The 13,812-nt window shown below is 45.3% G+C and overlaps 1 protein-coding gene across 1 annotated transcript; it reads right to left on the reverse strand.

The window, feature by feature from the left end:
- Positions 1 to 263: 263 nt before the first annotated feature.
- On the reverse strand, positions 264 to 13,555 carry polr2a (RNA polymerase II subunit A). The gene is made up of 29 exons (XM_018671420.2): positions 13,200 to 13,555; positions 12,210 to 12,342; positions 11,934 to 12,070; positions 11,622 to 11,795; positions 11,245 to 11,526; positions 10,978 to 11,139; positions 10,642 to 10,862; positions 10,408 to 10,540; positions 10,157 to 10,281; positions 9,809 to 10,019; positions 9,505 to 9,714; positions 9,249 to 9,417; positions 9,068 to 9,162; positions 8,771 to 8,974; positions 8,429 to 8,651; positions 8,154 to 8,337; positions 7,843 to 8,014; positions 7,636 to 7,741; positions 6,981 to 7,186; positions 6,619 to 6,882; positions 6,316 to 6,523; positions 6,127 to 6,227; positions 5,938 to 6,042; positions 5,637 to 5,819; positions 5,353 to 5,556; positions 5,057 to 5,243; positions 4,839 to 4,952; positions 4,595 to 4,744; positions 264 to 3,931 (listed from the first exon to the last, which is right to left on the reverse strand). Exons 1-29 carry the CDS (start codon positions 13,284 to 13,286, stop codon positions 2,781 to 2,783), a joined length of 5,901 nt encoding a protein of 1,966 aa, XP_018526936.1. The 5' UTR covers positions 13,287 to 13,555; the 3' UTR covers positions 264 to 2,780.
- Positions 13,556 to 13,812: the final 257 nt, after the last annotated feature.

Genomic DNA, 13,812 nt, shown 5'->3' on the forward strand with positions numbered 1-13,812 from the left:
GACTTTGGTTCAAGTATCTCAAAACTGCACATAAGTAAAATATTTGAGTGAATGGACTTATTTCTACCTTCACTCTAATCAGTTGGTTAAGATTGAAAATCTGAATTTACCCCAACATATAAAAACTAACTGGAGACCATTAATCATACACCAACTACTACTTTAGCATTTTCTTATAGCATTTGTTGTTGCACACAACAGACATCTACACATTCAGTGTGTCATCTCAGCTTCAGATGGGAAATAAAACAACAGAAACAGACTTATAGTAAAACTTTTATTGTTTTTTTTTCCCAAGTCAAAAAACAAACAGAACAAAGATACAGAGAATGAGATAATGAATCAATTTCTATACAGTGGCAATTTTAAGTTAAACCTTCCTTTGCCCAGACATGAAGTCTTTCCTCTGCTTGAAACCCTGTCTCGCCTCTGGACACGCACTAACCGCACACACACACACACACACACACGCGCAGCTTTCAGTCATTCATTCAACCTGGGAGTCCTGACGTCCTGAATTGACTGGACAGCACACAGTTAAGACAACAGGATTGGATGCAAGCATAGTGGACAAAATATAACAATTAAGGGGCTTTATGGAAAGCGACAAGCTCCACCACAATATTTACTAAGTGCAATTACCAAACCTGCTTTATCTCAAAGGCCAGAGGATGCAGTCCTTTCAATTCAAGACGACCATGGAAGCAATGTTTCACAAAATTATTTAAACACTTTCAGAACATAAGCCCCCCCAAAAAAAATTACTGGTTGTGTTGTATCTCCTCAGGACTCCCGGTCAGTTCTGATACATCCCCCGCCCTCCCTATGATTCCCCTCGTCACAGGTACATACACGGGTAGAAAAAAGAAACACTGATTTCAGAAATGAGGATCACTTGTGGATGAAGAGGGAAGAGGGAGGAGACCCAGCTAATCCGAGAAATTCAGAAACCGCATCGAATGATCGAATGGAACGAGGAGGGAAAGGGAAAAAATGTTTCCATTGTCAGACGGTTACAGACGGTTCCCCTCACACAAGCCGAATTAGGTCAAGTTGTGAGAAAGCACCCTTAATCAAAAGAAAGTTCACACTAATGTAGTGGGTAAGGTTTTTTTTATAGAGAGGCCAAAAGTGCTGTTTCTTTGGACGATCTCTGCTTAAAGACAAGAAACTGTTCCACCCCGTTGTGAGGAAAAAGGCCAACAGGACAAAAGTTGCCCTCTGGCGTCCCGAGCAGTGAAAACACCAAACTGAGCTCTTAACTTTATGCTCTTCAACCTTTTAACTGAAGCGACGTCACGCAACATTTTGTACAACTGTTAGTGAAAAGAGCAGTCGCTGTAATGGCAAAAACTCAGACTGCTGGGGAAAACAAGGGGGGGTGAAAAAAAAAATATATAAAACTACTCCCTCCGTCCACTGCCCCTTCATCCACAGTATATGAACATGAGCCTCCTGCAAACAGGTTTACAAAGTCACCAAAAGCAAACAAGTGATAAGCCAAAAACAAAATTAAAATTCTTAATTTTCCTCTATTCATATTCACACAGAATAGTAGTTAACTTTCTTTCTTAAATAAATTGAATTGTCCAAATAAACTTGTGTACACGTCAGCTATTAGAAATGGGACGAAGATTAGCAAGAAGTGGGAGGAATACGAAACAAATTTCAACCTAAAGCTTGATTAAAATGTATTAACATGTGCTACTCATGCAAACAATGACAAAAGCAGCAACGCCAAACTAGTATCCCTCGTCCACGTGTGCCCCATTTCCTCCTAGAATCAAAATTAAAGACAGAATAATCTTTCTGACTATTATTTTTTTTCATATAAATCTTTAAATTCCCAGTGTCAAGGGAAGAATAGCATCTGGAAAAGTTTTTTTTTTTTTTTTTTTTTTTTTTTTTGCTTTTGATGCAGAAGTCTCAGGACAAGAGGATGCTGGTGGGTGTTTTCATGACATCTTTCAGGTTTTGTCTTTGGGGTGTGAAGGAGGAAGAGGGGAGGGCGATGGGTACATACACCTGTGTAGTTAATGATGTTCAGAGTGAGATTTCCTTTCCCTGCAAACCAGTTTCTCTCTCCTGTAATGTATGCATTTATACCGATCATCCGACTCTCCTTTAGACATTCTGACCCGACCATTTGAATGTATCAAAACACCTAAAGCTCCATCTTCTCTCATCCACAAAATGCCCTCAAAACTGGCAGCAACTGTACTTTTACAAAAGCAGCAAAAGGTCTAACAAGATACACCTCTGTGAAATATGCAGTAAACAAAGTCTAAACCTTACCTCCTTGATTTTCTTTAGAGCTTATGTTTTAGTGATGAATACAATCCACTTAGTTTTTCAAAAAAGGCTTTTGGCAAAATGTATGCTTTCCAGGAACGACTATATACCCAACACTTAGAGAACAAGAGAGAGACTGGATGCAATACACTATAAAGTTAAAAAGGGACATTTTCTCCCCCTCATGTGTTCACCACATCTTCCTCTCCTTTTCATTCCCTCTTGGGATTTGCAGTTTTGCTTCGACACCCCGTGTGAAAATTAAAAAACTATTTCAAAAGGCAGCCTTTTTTTTCCTTCAGGCAAAGCAGTTCAAGTCTTTCACATAATAGTTTAACTATTTGGGGGGAGGGGGTAAAGGTGGGGCAACTCCCTCAGATGGTTGAGACAGCCTCCAGCTGGTTATGGGTGCTGTCCTTCAGGTGTCCACCTATGAGATGATGGGGGAGGTGTTTCTTCAGGTGCCTCCCCTTCTCCGCCGTGGCTCATCAGTTGTTCTCCTCGTCGCTGTCATCGGGGCTGATGGCCGGGCTGTAGGTGGGTGAGGTGGGGCTGTATCCAGGGGAGGTGGGGCTGTATGTGGAGCCTTTAGGACTAGTTGGCGAGTATGTGGGAGATGTGGGTGAGTACTTGGGTGAGGTTGGGGAGTAAGTCGGGGACGTAGGGGAGTATTTGGGGCTGGTGGGGGTGTAGGTGGGGGAGGTGGGGGAGTAGGTGGGAGAGGTGGGGCTGTATTTTGGAGTTGTCGGGGAGTAGGTGGGAGAAGTGGGTGAGTACTTGGGTGATGTTGGGGAGTACTTTGGAGAAGTAGGGGAGTACTTGGGAGAGGTGGGAGTGTACTCCGGGGAGCTGGGGCTGTATGAGGGTGAAGTCGGGGTGTATTTGGGGGAGGTGGGGGAGTAAGAGGGTGAGCTGGGGCTGTATGAGGGTGAGCTGGGTGTGTAGGTGGGTGACTGCGGGGTGTAGCGTGGACTGGAAGGGGAGTAGGACGGAGAGGTGGGAGAGTACGAGGGAGAGGTGGGAGAGTAGTTGGGGCTGGTCGGGGTGTAGTTGGGGGAGGTTGGGGAGTAAGAGGGCGATGTCGGGGAGTAGGAGGGGGAGGTGGGGGAATAACTGGGCGAGGTGGGGGTGTAGTTCGGCGACGTGGGGCTGTAGCTCGGGCTGGTCGGCGAGTAGGAAGGAGAGGTGGGGGAGTATGAGGGGGAGGTGGGGGAGTAAGAGGGAGATGTGGGAGAATAAGAAGGCGAGGTGGGGGAGTAAGAAGGCGAGGTGGGAGAGTAGCTGGGCGACGTCGGGCTGTAGCTCGGCGACGTTGGGCTGTAGCTCGGCGAGGTGGGAGAGTAGGAGGGGGAGGTGGGGGAGTAAGACGGGGAAGTGGGGGAGTAGGATGGGGATGTTGGGGAGTAAGAAGGAGATGTGGGTGAATAGGAAGGAGAAGTTGGGGAGTAACTGGGCGAAGTGGGAGAGTAGGAAGGAGATGTCGGGCTGTAGTTCGGGCTGGTGGGGGAGTAGGAGGGAGAAGTGGGGGAGTAAGACGGTGATGTTGGGGAGTAGCCCGGGCTCTGAGGGGTGTAGCCTCCAGGGGAGCGAGGCTCGTAGGCCGGGGAGGTGGGTGAGTAGTTGGGTGACATGGCTCCACCTGAAGAGGAAAACAGACAAAAGTTATTATTGAGTAAAAAAACTCAAGAAGTTCCTCAGGGGTCCATCACTGGGCCACTATTATGTATGTAAATGAATGATTTTACAACTGTGTCTGATATAGTTCATCTCAGAAGACATAATATGGGCTCTTAAATATTAGATTTTTGATTAATTAAATTAAAAAATACAACAATTCTGCATATGAAAATTAACCAGTGTCAATTACTAAAATGAAAACATTCAATCTAAGTATTATATTTCAGCAGTAAAAATACATACTGATAATTATGAAATATATTGTCTGAGCTACAAATGTACTCTGAATATCGCTGCTTAAGATCTGAACTGAAGAGAAAATAATTAGTAAAGTAGTAACTAAATCTACACTTTGTCCTCTTGATTCTCTTATTTTTTTATTTCATCTTTGCTTTTCATATTGAATCTAATCTTATTTTGTTTTACAAGCTGAGGTAAATATTTGTTACTAACTTGTGACTTGTAACTTTTCTGTCGTCTTATTTACATGAAGTACAAATTGTACATCTAGTGAATATTGTTTTATGCCGTTTAGGTAGAGGTAATAAATAGTTCATTTTGCCTGCATATGTGTTAGATTTTTTAAACAAACTGTTTGTATGAGTAGATTTCTGCAGTGTCTAACCTGGAGATGGGATGTATGGGCTGGCAGGTCCTGGAGACCCCGGGGACCCAGGAGTGGGGGACCAGGCTGGGGAGTACCCTGGAGAGAAGCCACTTGCGTCTGATGCTGCACTGGGAGAGAAACCTGCTGCTCCAGGGGTCATGCCGCTTCCTGAAGAAAAAAAACAAAACAAACAAAATCCCAAAGTCAGTGAATGAAAACCAACAACAGGAAAAGAGAAAAGGAAAGCTGGGCATACACTCACCGACACTGGGGGACCAGGCGCCGTAGGCTGGTGTAGCTCCAGTGTTCCACGGGGTCATGGCAGGTGACATACCACTCATGGGACTGGGCACTGTGCCAAAGAACATTCCAGTGGCTGCAAATAGGACAGAAACAGAATGTAAATATCATAGCTCTTACACTGTATCTGCTGTAAAAACACAAAAATGCATTATGTCCGTCAAACATCTTTCCACTTACGTCCAGCCACGCTGATGCCAGGTATGTTTGTGGGGATCTCCATGCCGTATTTACACTTCTCAGCATCCAGCAGCAAATCAAAGCAGCCTGTACCAGCCGGGGCGAGCTGGCCGAGCATGATGTTCTCAGACACACCCTTCATGGGGTCACTTTCACCATGGGACGATGCCTCCATCAACACGTCCACCTTAAGAAGGGAATGCAAAAGAAAGAGGTATTGAGAAAAGGAAATCCACCCATTAAAACCCCATTTTTAAAAGGTCAACAAAGTGTCTTCTTAAAGTATTCAGTCTCACCGTCTCCTCAAAGGAACACTTCATGAGCGGTCCCGTGTCCTGACGGTTGATGCCGTGACGTGTGATAGCCATCAGATGACCGCGGCAGGTCATGGTGTCACAGAGCAGAGCCAAGTGACGGTAGTTGACGTAGGAACCGTCGAAGGAGATGACGTGGTACAACTCCCTCTCCAGAGCCTTTCGCACTGCCTCAATACCCAAGACCTACGATCAGAGACAAAGTTAGTAAAGGGAAGGACTCTTAATTCTAACATTGAGATGAAGCTGTTTTTATACTTATGTACCGTGAAGATCTCCACAATGTCGTTGGAGGTGGTCCTGACGGGATCCACGTCCTTCTCGCTGAGCACTCTCATGAGACTCACTCCGTCTGTCTCCAGGATCCACTCCTGCAGGGCCTTGAACTCACCGTCCTCTGTGATGATGATCTTCTTCTTGTTGTCGGTCTGAGGTAAGTGCATGTACACCTGGGGGAGAGGAGGTCGACCTTCGACTTAGAGCCACAGATGGGTATATGTGTTTGCTACTGATGATGAGTTTGTAGGATATCATAAAGATCCCGTTTTACTGTGTTTACTCTGTTACCTTGCTGATCTGCTCGATGCCTTGCAGGGTCATGTCTGTCAGCATGTTGGACTCGATGCACCTCAAGAACACATCGTCGTCCATTTTGTCCACCACCTCCTCATCCTGGACGCAGAAAATATATTGATTAAAATGGAAATGACACTACTGTGTTTCTATATGATGAAATACATCATCATCATCACTCACTTCTTGGAACTTGTTCTCGTCGCTGTTCATGATCCTGATTCGCAGAACGAGTTTCTCAGCATTGTCGTCGTTGAAGATACAGTTCAGATCGTCTCCGAACCCTTTGGAGAAACAACCATGATGACATTAGGGAAAAGTGCTTCGCTTCCCTTCAAGTTACAGAATAAGAGCGCATGTAAAGCGACTTACCTGCATTGATCTTCTCGGCGATCTGCTCCATGGTCAGCTTGCGATCAGTCATGTGCTTGCGGTCGAGCTCGATGCGCAGCAGCCATGGTGAAATGCGCGTCACGTCGAAGTCGGGCATCTCGTAATAGACGTTCACCCACTCCTGGTCCTCGGCCACCACCGTGTTCTGGGGGTTGGGGTCGTAGTAGATGGCAGTGTTGGCTGTCACCTGAGAAAAAGAAGGTACATTTTTAGTTGCAGCTTTTAAGAGGCTTTGGAGTAATAAACACCGTAATAAAGAAGTGTCTGGTAATTTTCTCTCACTTTTCTCAGTGTGGTGTGCTCCAGTCGACAGAGGATGTCTTTGGCCCTCTCTGCGTCACGTGCCGCCTGACCCAGCAGGAAAACAGTCAGTGAGGGCGTCTTGGGCCTCTTGGAGATGTTGATCAACTCCTTTAGACGAGGCACACCAAGTGTCACGTTCTTGGCCGACACACCGGCGTAGTGGAAAGTGTTTAGGGTCATCTGGGTGGCCGGCTCTCCCAGCGACTGAGCAGCCAGCGCGCCGACCATCTCACCTGGGTGGGCCTGATAAAGGAGAGGGAAACATGGGATTAATGAAAAACTAAATAAATAAAAATACACTAACAGCTCTTAAACCACATATAGTGAGATGCTAAACTTACAATGGACTGGTTGAACTTGGTCTCAATCTCTCCCAGCAGCCAGTCGAAAGCCTCTGTGGACAGGCGGAACTCCTCCGTCATGCGTTTGGAGCAGAGAGTGGAGCGCAGGTGGATGTTGAAGAGCAGAGTGGCGTTCTGCTGGGCCTGTCTGCTCAGTGGGTCCTCGCCATTCACAATCACCAGCTTCTTACTCAGCTCCTGAACGCCTGGGGACCCAAATACACACCCACAGATTGAGATTTATGCGACCAATTTCAGTTTCACTATTAAAACTCATGAGGCTCTCCGCTGTGGATTTATGAAAATTAATTCACTTCGAGTCTACAGTGGGAAAATGTTACCTTTTCCTCCCTGACAGCGTTATATTTTAGGTGATTTCCACTCTCTATAAAACTCTTCGACTAGAGCTTAAGTTCTTCTATTTGTTATGTAACAGGTGTGGCTTTCCAGGTGGCTTTATGGAGCACTTAAGGACAGGTCACGACTTCCTAGCTCTCAGTCATTTGTCCACGTGGTTCACAAAATCCTATCACTAAAAATACACGGAGGCGACTTTGCTGAATGCATTACCGTGCAATTTAAGTGGAAGAGACTCAAAGGTGGCTGAGGATATAGAATGTGTTTGATTCATTAAGTGTGTTATTTCTTCACTTACCCTCGACCACTCTTAGAGGATTCAGGTCTGTTGGGGTCCGAGTGTTGATGCGGAAGATCTTCTGAGCGTTCCAGATCATTCTGGCCAGGTTGCATGGCAGCACCACCTGCAGGCGAGGAGAAACATCATCATCAGTATCGTATGATTTTGCGTGGCAGTGGAGGAGACTCTCTGAGAGCAGGTGTGTACGGCTGTGACCACACACACCTTACTGTCCCCGGTGGGGAAAATGGCTCGAAGGATCTCCCTATCCTCCTTCATCTTCTCGAACTCCCTCTCCAAGGTGCTCTGCACGTGGGCGTTGGTCAGCACGTCTTTCACCACATCTTCTTGCAACATCCGCCTCAGCGCTCGCTCGTTGGTGCAATCAAACTTAAACCTAGACAGATTGGATTGTTTGTTTTCAGACTGTTTGATACTTATACTTATTATTAAGCTGAGATGAAAGTGTACACACTGTCACTGAATACACTGTTGCAAAATACAAGACTTAAATTCTCTATGGGTGTGTGACTCACTTCTTTTCAAAGGCCTTGTGTGAGGGTTTGACTGTTGCCAGATTTTGGAACTCGACGTTCTCTCCTGCCAGACCGTCCTCGCCGTAGCGCAGCTGGACCACCTGGTTGATAGAGTTCCGCACCGTGCCGTCGTACTTCACCATCACAGACTCCATAGACTTGATCAGACGACGCTGGATGTAACCTGTTGAGGTAGAGCACGTTTTTGGTTGTTGGATCTATACATTCCTTCTGTCGAGTATTGTAATGATTAAAAAAAGATGCCTGGGACTCACCAGTCTCAGCAGTCTTGACAGCTGTGTCGATCAGACCCTCTCTGCCTCCCATGGCGTGGAAGAAGAACTCTGTCGGCGTCAGGCCAGCCAGGTAGGAGTTCTCCACAAAGCCTCTGCTCTCAGGACCGTAGTCATCTTTGATGAAGTGAGGCAGCGTGCGGTGTTTGAAGCCAAAGGGGATTCGTTTACCCTCCACGTTCTGCTGCCCCACCACAGCAATAACCTAAATAAGGAGAGAGGATAAATTTAAAGGGACTGTCATGGTAAACTCCAACAACTGCTTTCTATTAAATCAAATCTAATTATATCTATAGAAAGGTACTGATAATTAGACTGTCTTACCTGTGAGATGTTAATCTTTGAACCCTTAGAACCGGCCACCACCATGGACTTGAAGTTGTTGTACTCAGACAGAGACTTCTGGGCGGAGGATCCTGTTTTGTCACGAGCGTCGTTCAGGATACGATTCACCTGGTTCTCGAAGGTCTGCCTCAGTGTGTTACCAGGGGTCGGCTCCAGCTCGTTGTTGTGGGCTTTCTCAATGACCTGGGAAAGTGAAAGGGGAAGAGAAAGTGTAACTTTTCTGTGCTACAGTTCCCCTGAAAAGCTGCTAAAACTGTCAAAGTACTGTGTGCTTACTTCTATCACATCCTGTTTGGCTTTCTTGATGGTATTCTGGATGTCGAGGTATGTCTTGGCGTCAGCAATGGAGTCACCGATACCAATGGAATGACCTGAAGAAGATATAAAGAGTAAACTTGTAAGTTCAATACCAGTGTAACACAGCGATAAAGTTGTTTTAACTTTACTGTTTTTTTACCTTCAATGAGCAGCCAGTTGTTGACCACAGTCTGAATGTTGGAGTAGAAGAGTCGGGTGATGTCGTGGCCCATCTCCAGGTAAGAGATGTGGACGAGGGAGCCGGCTGAGGTTCCCAGAGACTTCTTACACAGGATGCCCATGATCAACTCACCATTCTCCACTATGACCTGTGTGAAAGAGTTCAATGTGAAGTTACTTTCACTGGAACCAGTTCAGATTAATTAATCTGCGGATCATTAATCGAGGCTTTGTACCTTGGTGTCCCCTGGTGAGATGTGTTTGTAAGGGCCGCTGTCCTCGTCATCGGGGTGGGTGCTGTGCGTGCGGATGACGTTGATGTGTCCAGGAATGATGAGGCTGAAGATCTGTTTGCCTGTCCACAGAGGACGGGGCTTGAGGATGGCCGGCTGAGGCATTTTCCCATCCCAGGTGGAGAGGAACATGAGGAGGTTCATGACTTCGCCCTGTGGTGGCAAAACGCACAGTGAGCAGAAAGATCCCGACAGAACACCTGAAACCAAACACTGTGCATTCATGAGGCACGAGCAGTCTCCTCACCCTCTCTAAGAAGACGTCTCTCTTGGTGAATTTGCGCACAGCTGTGAGGGTGTCCTGCACAATACCCATGACGGGCCTGTTGGACTGGGGTGTGACGATCATACGCGGCACCATGGCCAGCTCCTGGATCTCTGCCCTCGTCTCAAGAGACTGAGGCAGGTGGAGGTTCATCTCGTCCCCGTCAAAGTCGGCATTGTATGGTGTGGTCACACTAGAGGGAGAAGACAGGATGGGATTTATGGCCGTTAAACCACATTTAAAATCAAATTCATATAGAACAAAAATTGCTATAACATTATATTATGGCAAATTTATAAAGGTTGGTGAGGTCTGGTTTTCATTTGGTACCTGAGGTTGAGTCGAAATGTGGACCAGGGCAGAATCCGAACCCTGTGCCCCATCATGGACATTTTGTGTAGTGTAGGCTGTCGGTTGAAGATGACGATGTCACCATCACACATGTGTCTTTCCACCTAAACAGACGGGGAAAAAATCTGTTTTAGTTAGAATTGATTAAAAAAATTTAAGTTATTATGTAACAAAAGAAATTCCCGGTAATAGACATTGCTGTTGAACAAGTTATATGTATTTTATCTTGCCTTGTAGCCGATCTGCAGGTGAAGGTCACTTGGTTTGGGGTGGAATCGTAGGTCAATTCTGTCTCCGTTATCACGGATGATGTATTTGGCTCCTGGGTACTGACTGTTGCCTCTTCGCACCAGCTCTTGCAATCTAAGAAAAATCACCAGAATAAATTAGCTAGCATCACATTTCATTTTAAAATACACAGGTTTTTACACATGAAGTGTAGTAAGATATCTACTGTGGCACACCTGTCAATGTTAAAGGGTGTGACGATTTCTGGGAAGGTCATGTTGGCGGCGATGGATCGTGGTACGCCCACTTGATCAATCTGCAGGTTGGGGTCAGGGGTGATGACGGTTCGGGCGGAGAAGTCCACACGCTTGCCCATCAGGTTACCTCGGACTCGCCCCTCCTTTCCCTTTAGACGCTGTTTTATGGATTTGAGAGGGCGACCTGATTTTTGCATTGCCTGAGAAAACAGATCATAAAATTTAAACACCAACAAAAATATTTTGCAGCTGCCACAACCACTGTGACTGAGCACACATGAGCATATTTGGGTCGATATCTAACTGTATATTTACCCTTGGCAGGCCTGGCAATTCATTGTCCACCATCGTGGCTACATGAAACTGAAGCAGCTTCACATCCTCAGCTATGACATGAGCTGCTGCACCACTCTGCTCGTTTCTCCTCAGCTGGTTGTTGATCTTGACAATGTCAGCCAGCTTGTGGGTCAAGTCATCCTTTAAAACAGGAGATCTCATTTTAACAAAGCTTAAAACGCAGGTACAAAAAAATGTAATTTAACAAGGTGACAAAACTTGAAGTCTGAGATCATCTCTTCTTACCTGGTTGCGAGCAGATCCCTGCATGACTACAGCAGGCCTCACAGCCAGTGGAGGCACGGGCAACACAGTTACAATCATCCACTCAGGCCGAGCGAACTTTGGGTCCATGCCCAAGATGATGTCCTCTTCATCTGAGATGCGCTTGAAGATCTCGTGTACACGCTCAGGACTCAGCAGGATTTTCTTCTCCTGTGAATCCTCATTAACGTGCTTCCACTCCGCGTACAGCTCCAGGCCGGAGCGTCTGATGCGTGGCTGGTAGCGTCCGCAGCCACCGTGACCCTGCGAATGAGAAGTGAATGGAAGAGAATGAGTAAGAAAATAAGCTGAGCTCATACAGTGAATGTTAACCATGACAAAAGACTCTAACCAAATACCTTCTCCTTAGTGAGGTCCTCCTCTGTCTCCTGCTGCTCCATTCCAAATTTGTTATCCATCTCCTCCCCTCCTTCACATATATTTTTTCCTTTGCACAGCTCGTACACATGTGTCAGACGCTTTCTGGGCTGCCCTTTAGATTTTGCCAGGATGTCTTTGATCTTTGGATTGTTCTGGAGGTAGCAACAATGGGAACAAATTAAGCAGCAAACCCACAAAAGCTATGAAATATAAGACTGAAATGATACACTTATGATTAAACATCAGTGGATTTATAACATTATGTACCGTACTATGCTGAATATACTTACTGAGTCCACTAATAGCTTGGAGCAAAAGAAGCAAACACATCGAAGAACCTTCATTATCTTTGTAATGAAGCCGACATGGAAAACCGGCTTTGCCAGTTCTATATGTCCAAAGTGGCCTGGACATTCTGTCATGTTGCCTGAGGAAACAAAAGACATTTAATTTAGAATTTCCTTCGGGATTAATAAAGTTCTATCTTATTTTATCACATCACATAGAGACAGCAGTCAGGTGATCAAGAATATATGATGTCATGAAATGCTGAGATGACACTGTACCTGCACATGTCTGACATCTTCCAGTTCTTTCTATGACACCTTGTCTTGGATCCATAAGGCCACCAAGTTTAGGACGTCCTCCTTCTGTTGTTTCGGGGTATTTGATTCCCCCCTCTGTAACCGACATCCGTTTCTGGGGAAAAAGCAGCATATATATATATATATACATAAGCTGACAATAGAGTAACCAGCAGTTGATCGTCCTTCATCAGTGCTATAATCTGAATTCCCATTCCTCACAGAGGTCAGTCATAAAAATTCATTTTCTACAACAATTCATCATAATAAGTGATGAAATATAAATTTCCATTAACCAATTACTCCTCACATCAATTAAACTGAGACAATGAAAACATAGACAAAACAGTTTGTCTAATTATTGCTACATGGCAATAAAATTTTATTCCGGAAACAATAACTTTTACAACGACATGAAACTTCATATTGAGTTACGAGGCGGTAAAAACGCAAACAAAAAATATATATTTCTATTCACCTTATATCTGCTAAACTCTCAATCCTGCATTAAAGAAAACATGCATATCTGACTTTGTTTAAGTTACCGTTTATTAATTTATTGAGAGAAAACAGACCAATGCGTACAATGCGGTCAATGGTAAAACCAAACACGCTGTGTCCACAACAAATAGCTATAAAGTAACCAAAATCTTCACTCACTGGTGGGCCTAAATGTAACATTACATCAATAAAAAGGGGGTTTAATTCATGTGATAGCATGGATCCTTCTTGATAATGTTGTGCTTTAAGTTTTTTCGTACTTCCTGCAACATGCTAGTTAGCTCAAGCTCCACCAGCCTGACACAGCTAGCTAGGCTAGGCTAACAGCAACAGCAAGCATTTTCCGTTGTAAACAGAACCAGGTCTTTTCCATATATGTTAAACTACAAGATTAGTCAAGAAGCTGTAAGAGTAGTGTGTGAACTGTAAAAGAATGAATAAAAACCCCCACTCCCCAAAAAGAAAACCTACAAGCTCATCTGGGCTGATGATGCCGAATTGAACTCTCTTGATCGTGCGCAATGGGCATGCGCTGTCGCCGGAGGGCGGTCCGTGCATCCTGTCTATTCAAAGAGACGCGTCCTTCCTCGGCACGCCGCTTTGTGAGCAGGAACAGCCTTTAAATTGTCACCACGACTCTGGTCAGGCCGCCAACGGTGACCGGAAAGTCTCCGAAGGCGATATCCCAGGGACCTCTGCTGTCGGTTGCCTTAATGGCCGAATTATTTATGTTTTGGTCCTAAGTATGCTGGCCACCGACTGCTCCCCTCCCTTTTCCTGATCTACACTCTGGAGCGCTCTAAGCGCTTCTGAGCGTGAAACAGAGCAACGCTTGGTTATATAGACTGAGTGCCTACTACGGGGTTGCACACCCAAAAAGACAGGGACTGACTCTTCGGAAGGTGGGACATGGATCTCTGTAGTAAAACGCTCATTGGCCATTCAAGACAGTTATATGAATAATTAATTTTATCACACGTACAGCCAATGATAGGGCACGTTTATTTTGTAAACGAATCAAAACTAAAGGCGGGCGTTGATTTAATCTGAGCCAATTCCTATTGGCTTTATTAAAACAGGGTAG

Source organism: Lates calcarifer, linkage group LG14 (assembly GCF_001640805.2).
Source record: "Lates calcarifer isolate ASB-BC8 linkage group LG14, TLL_Latcal_v3, whole genome shotgun sequence".
Classification (NCBI taxonomy): Eukaryota; Metazoa; Chordata; class Actinopteri; family Centropomidae; genus Lates; species Lates calcarifer.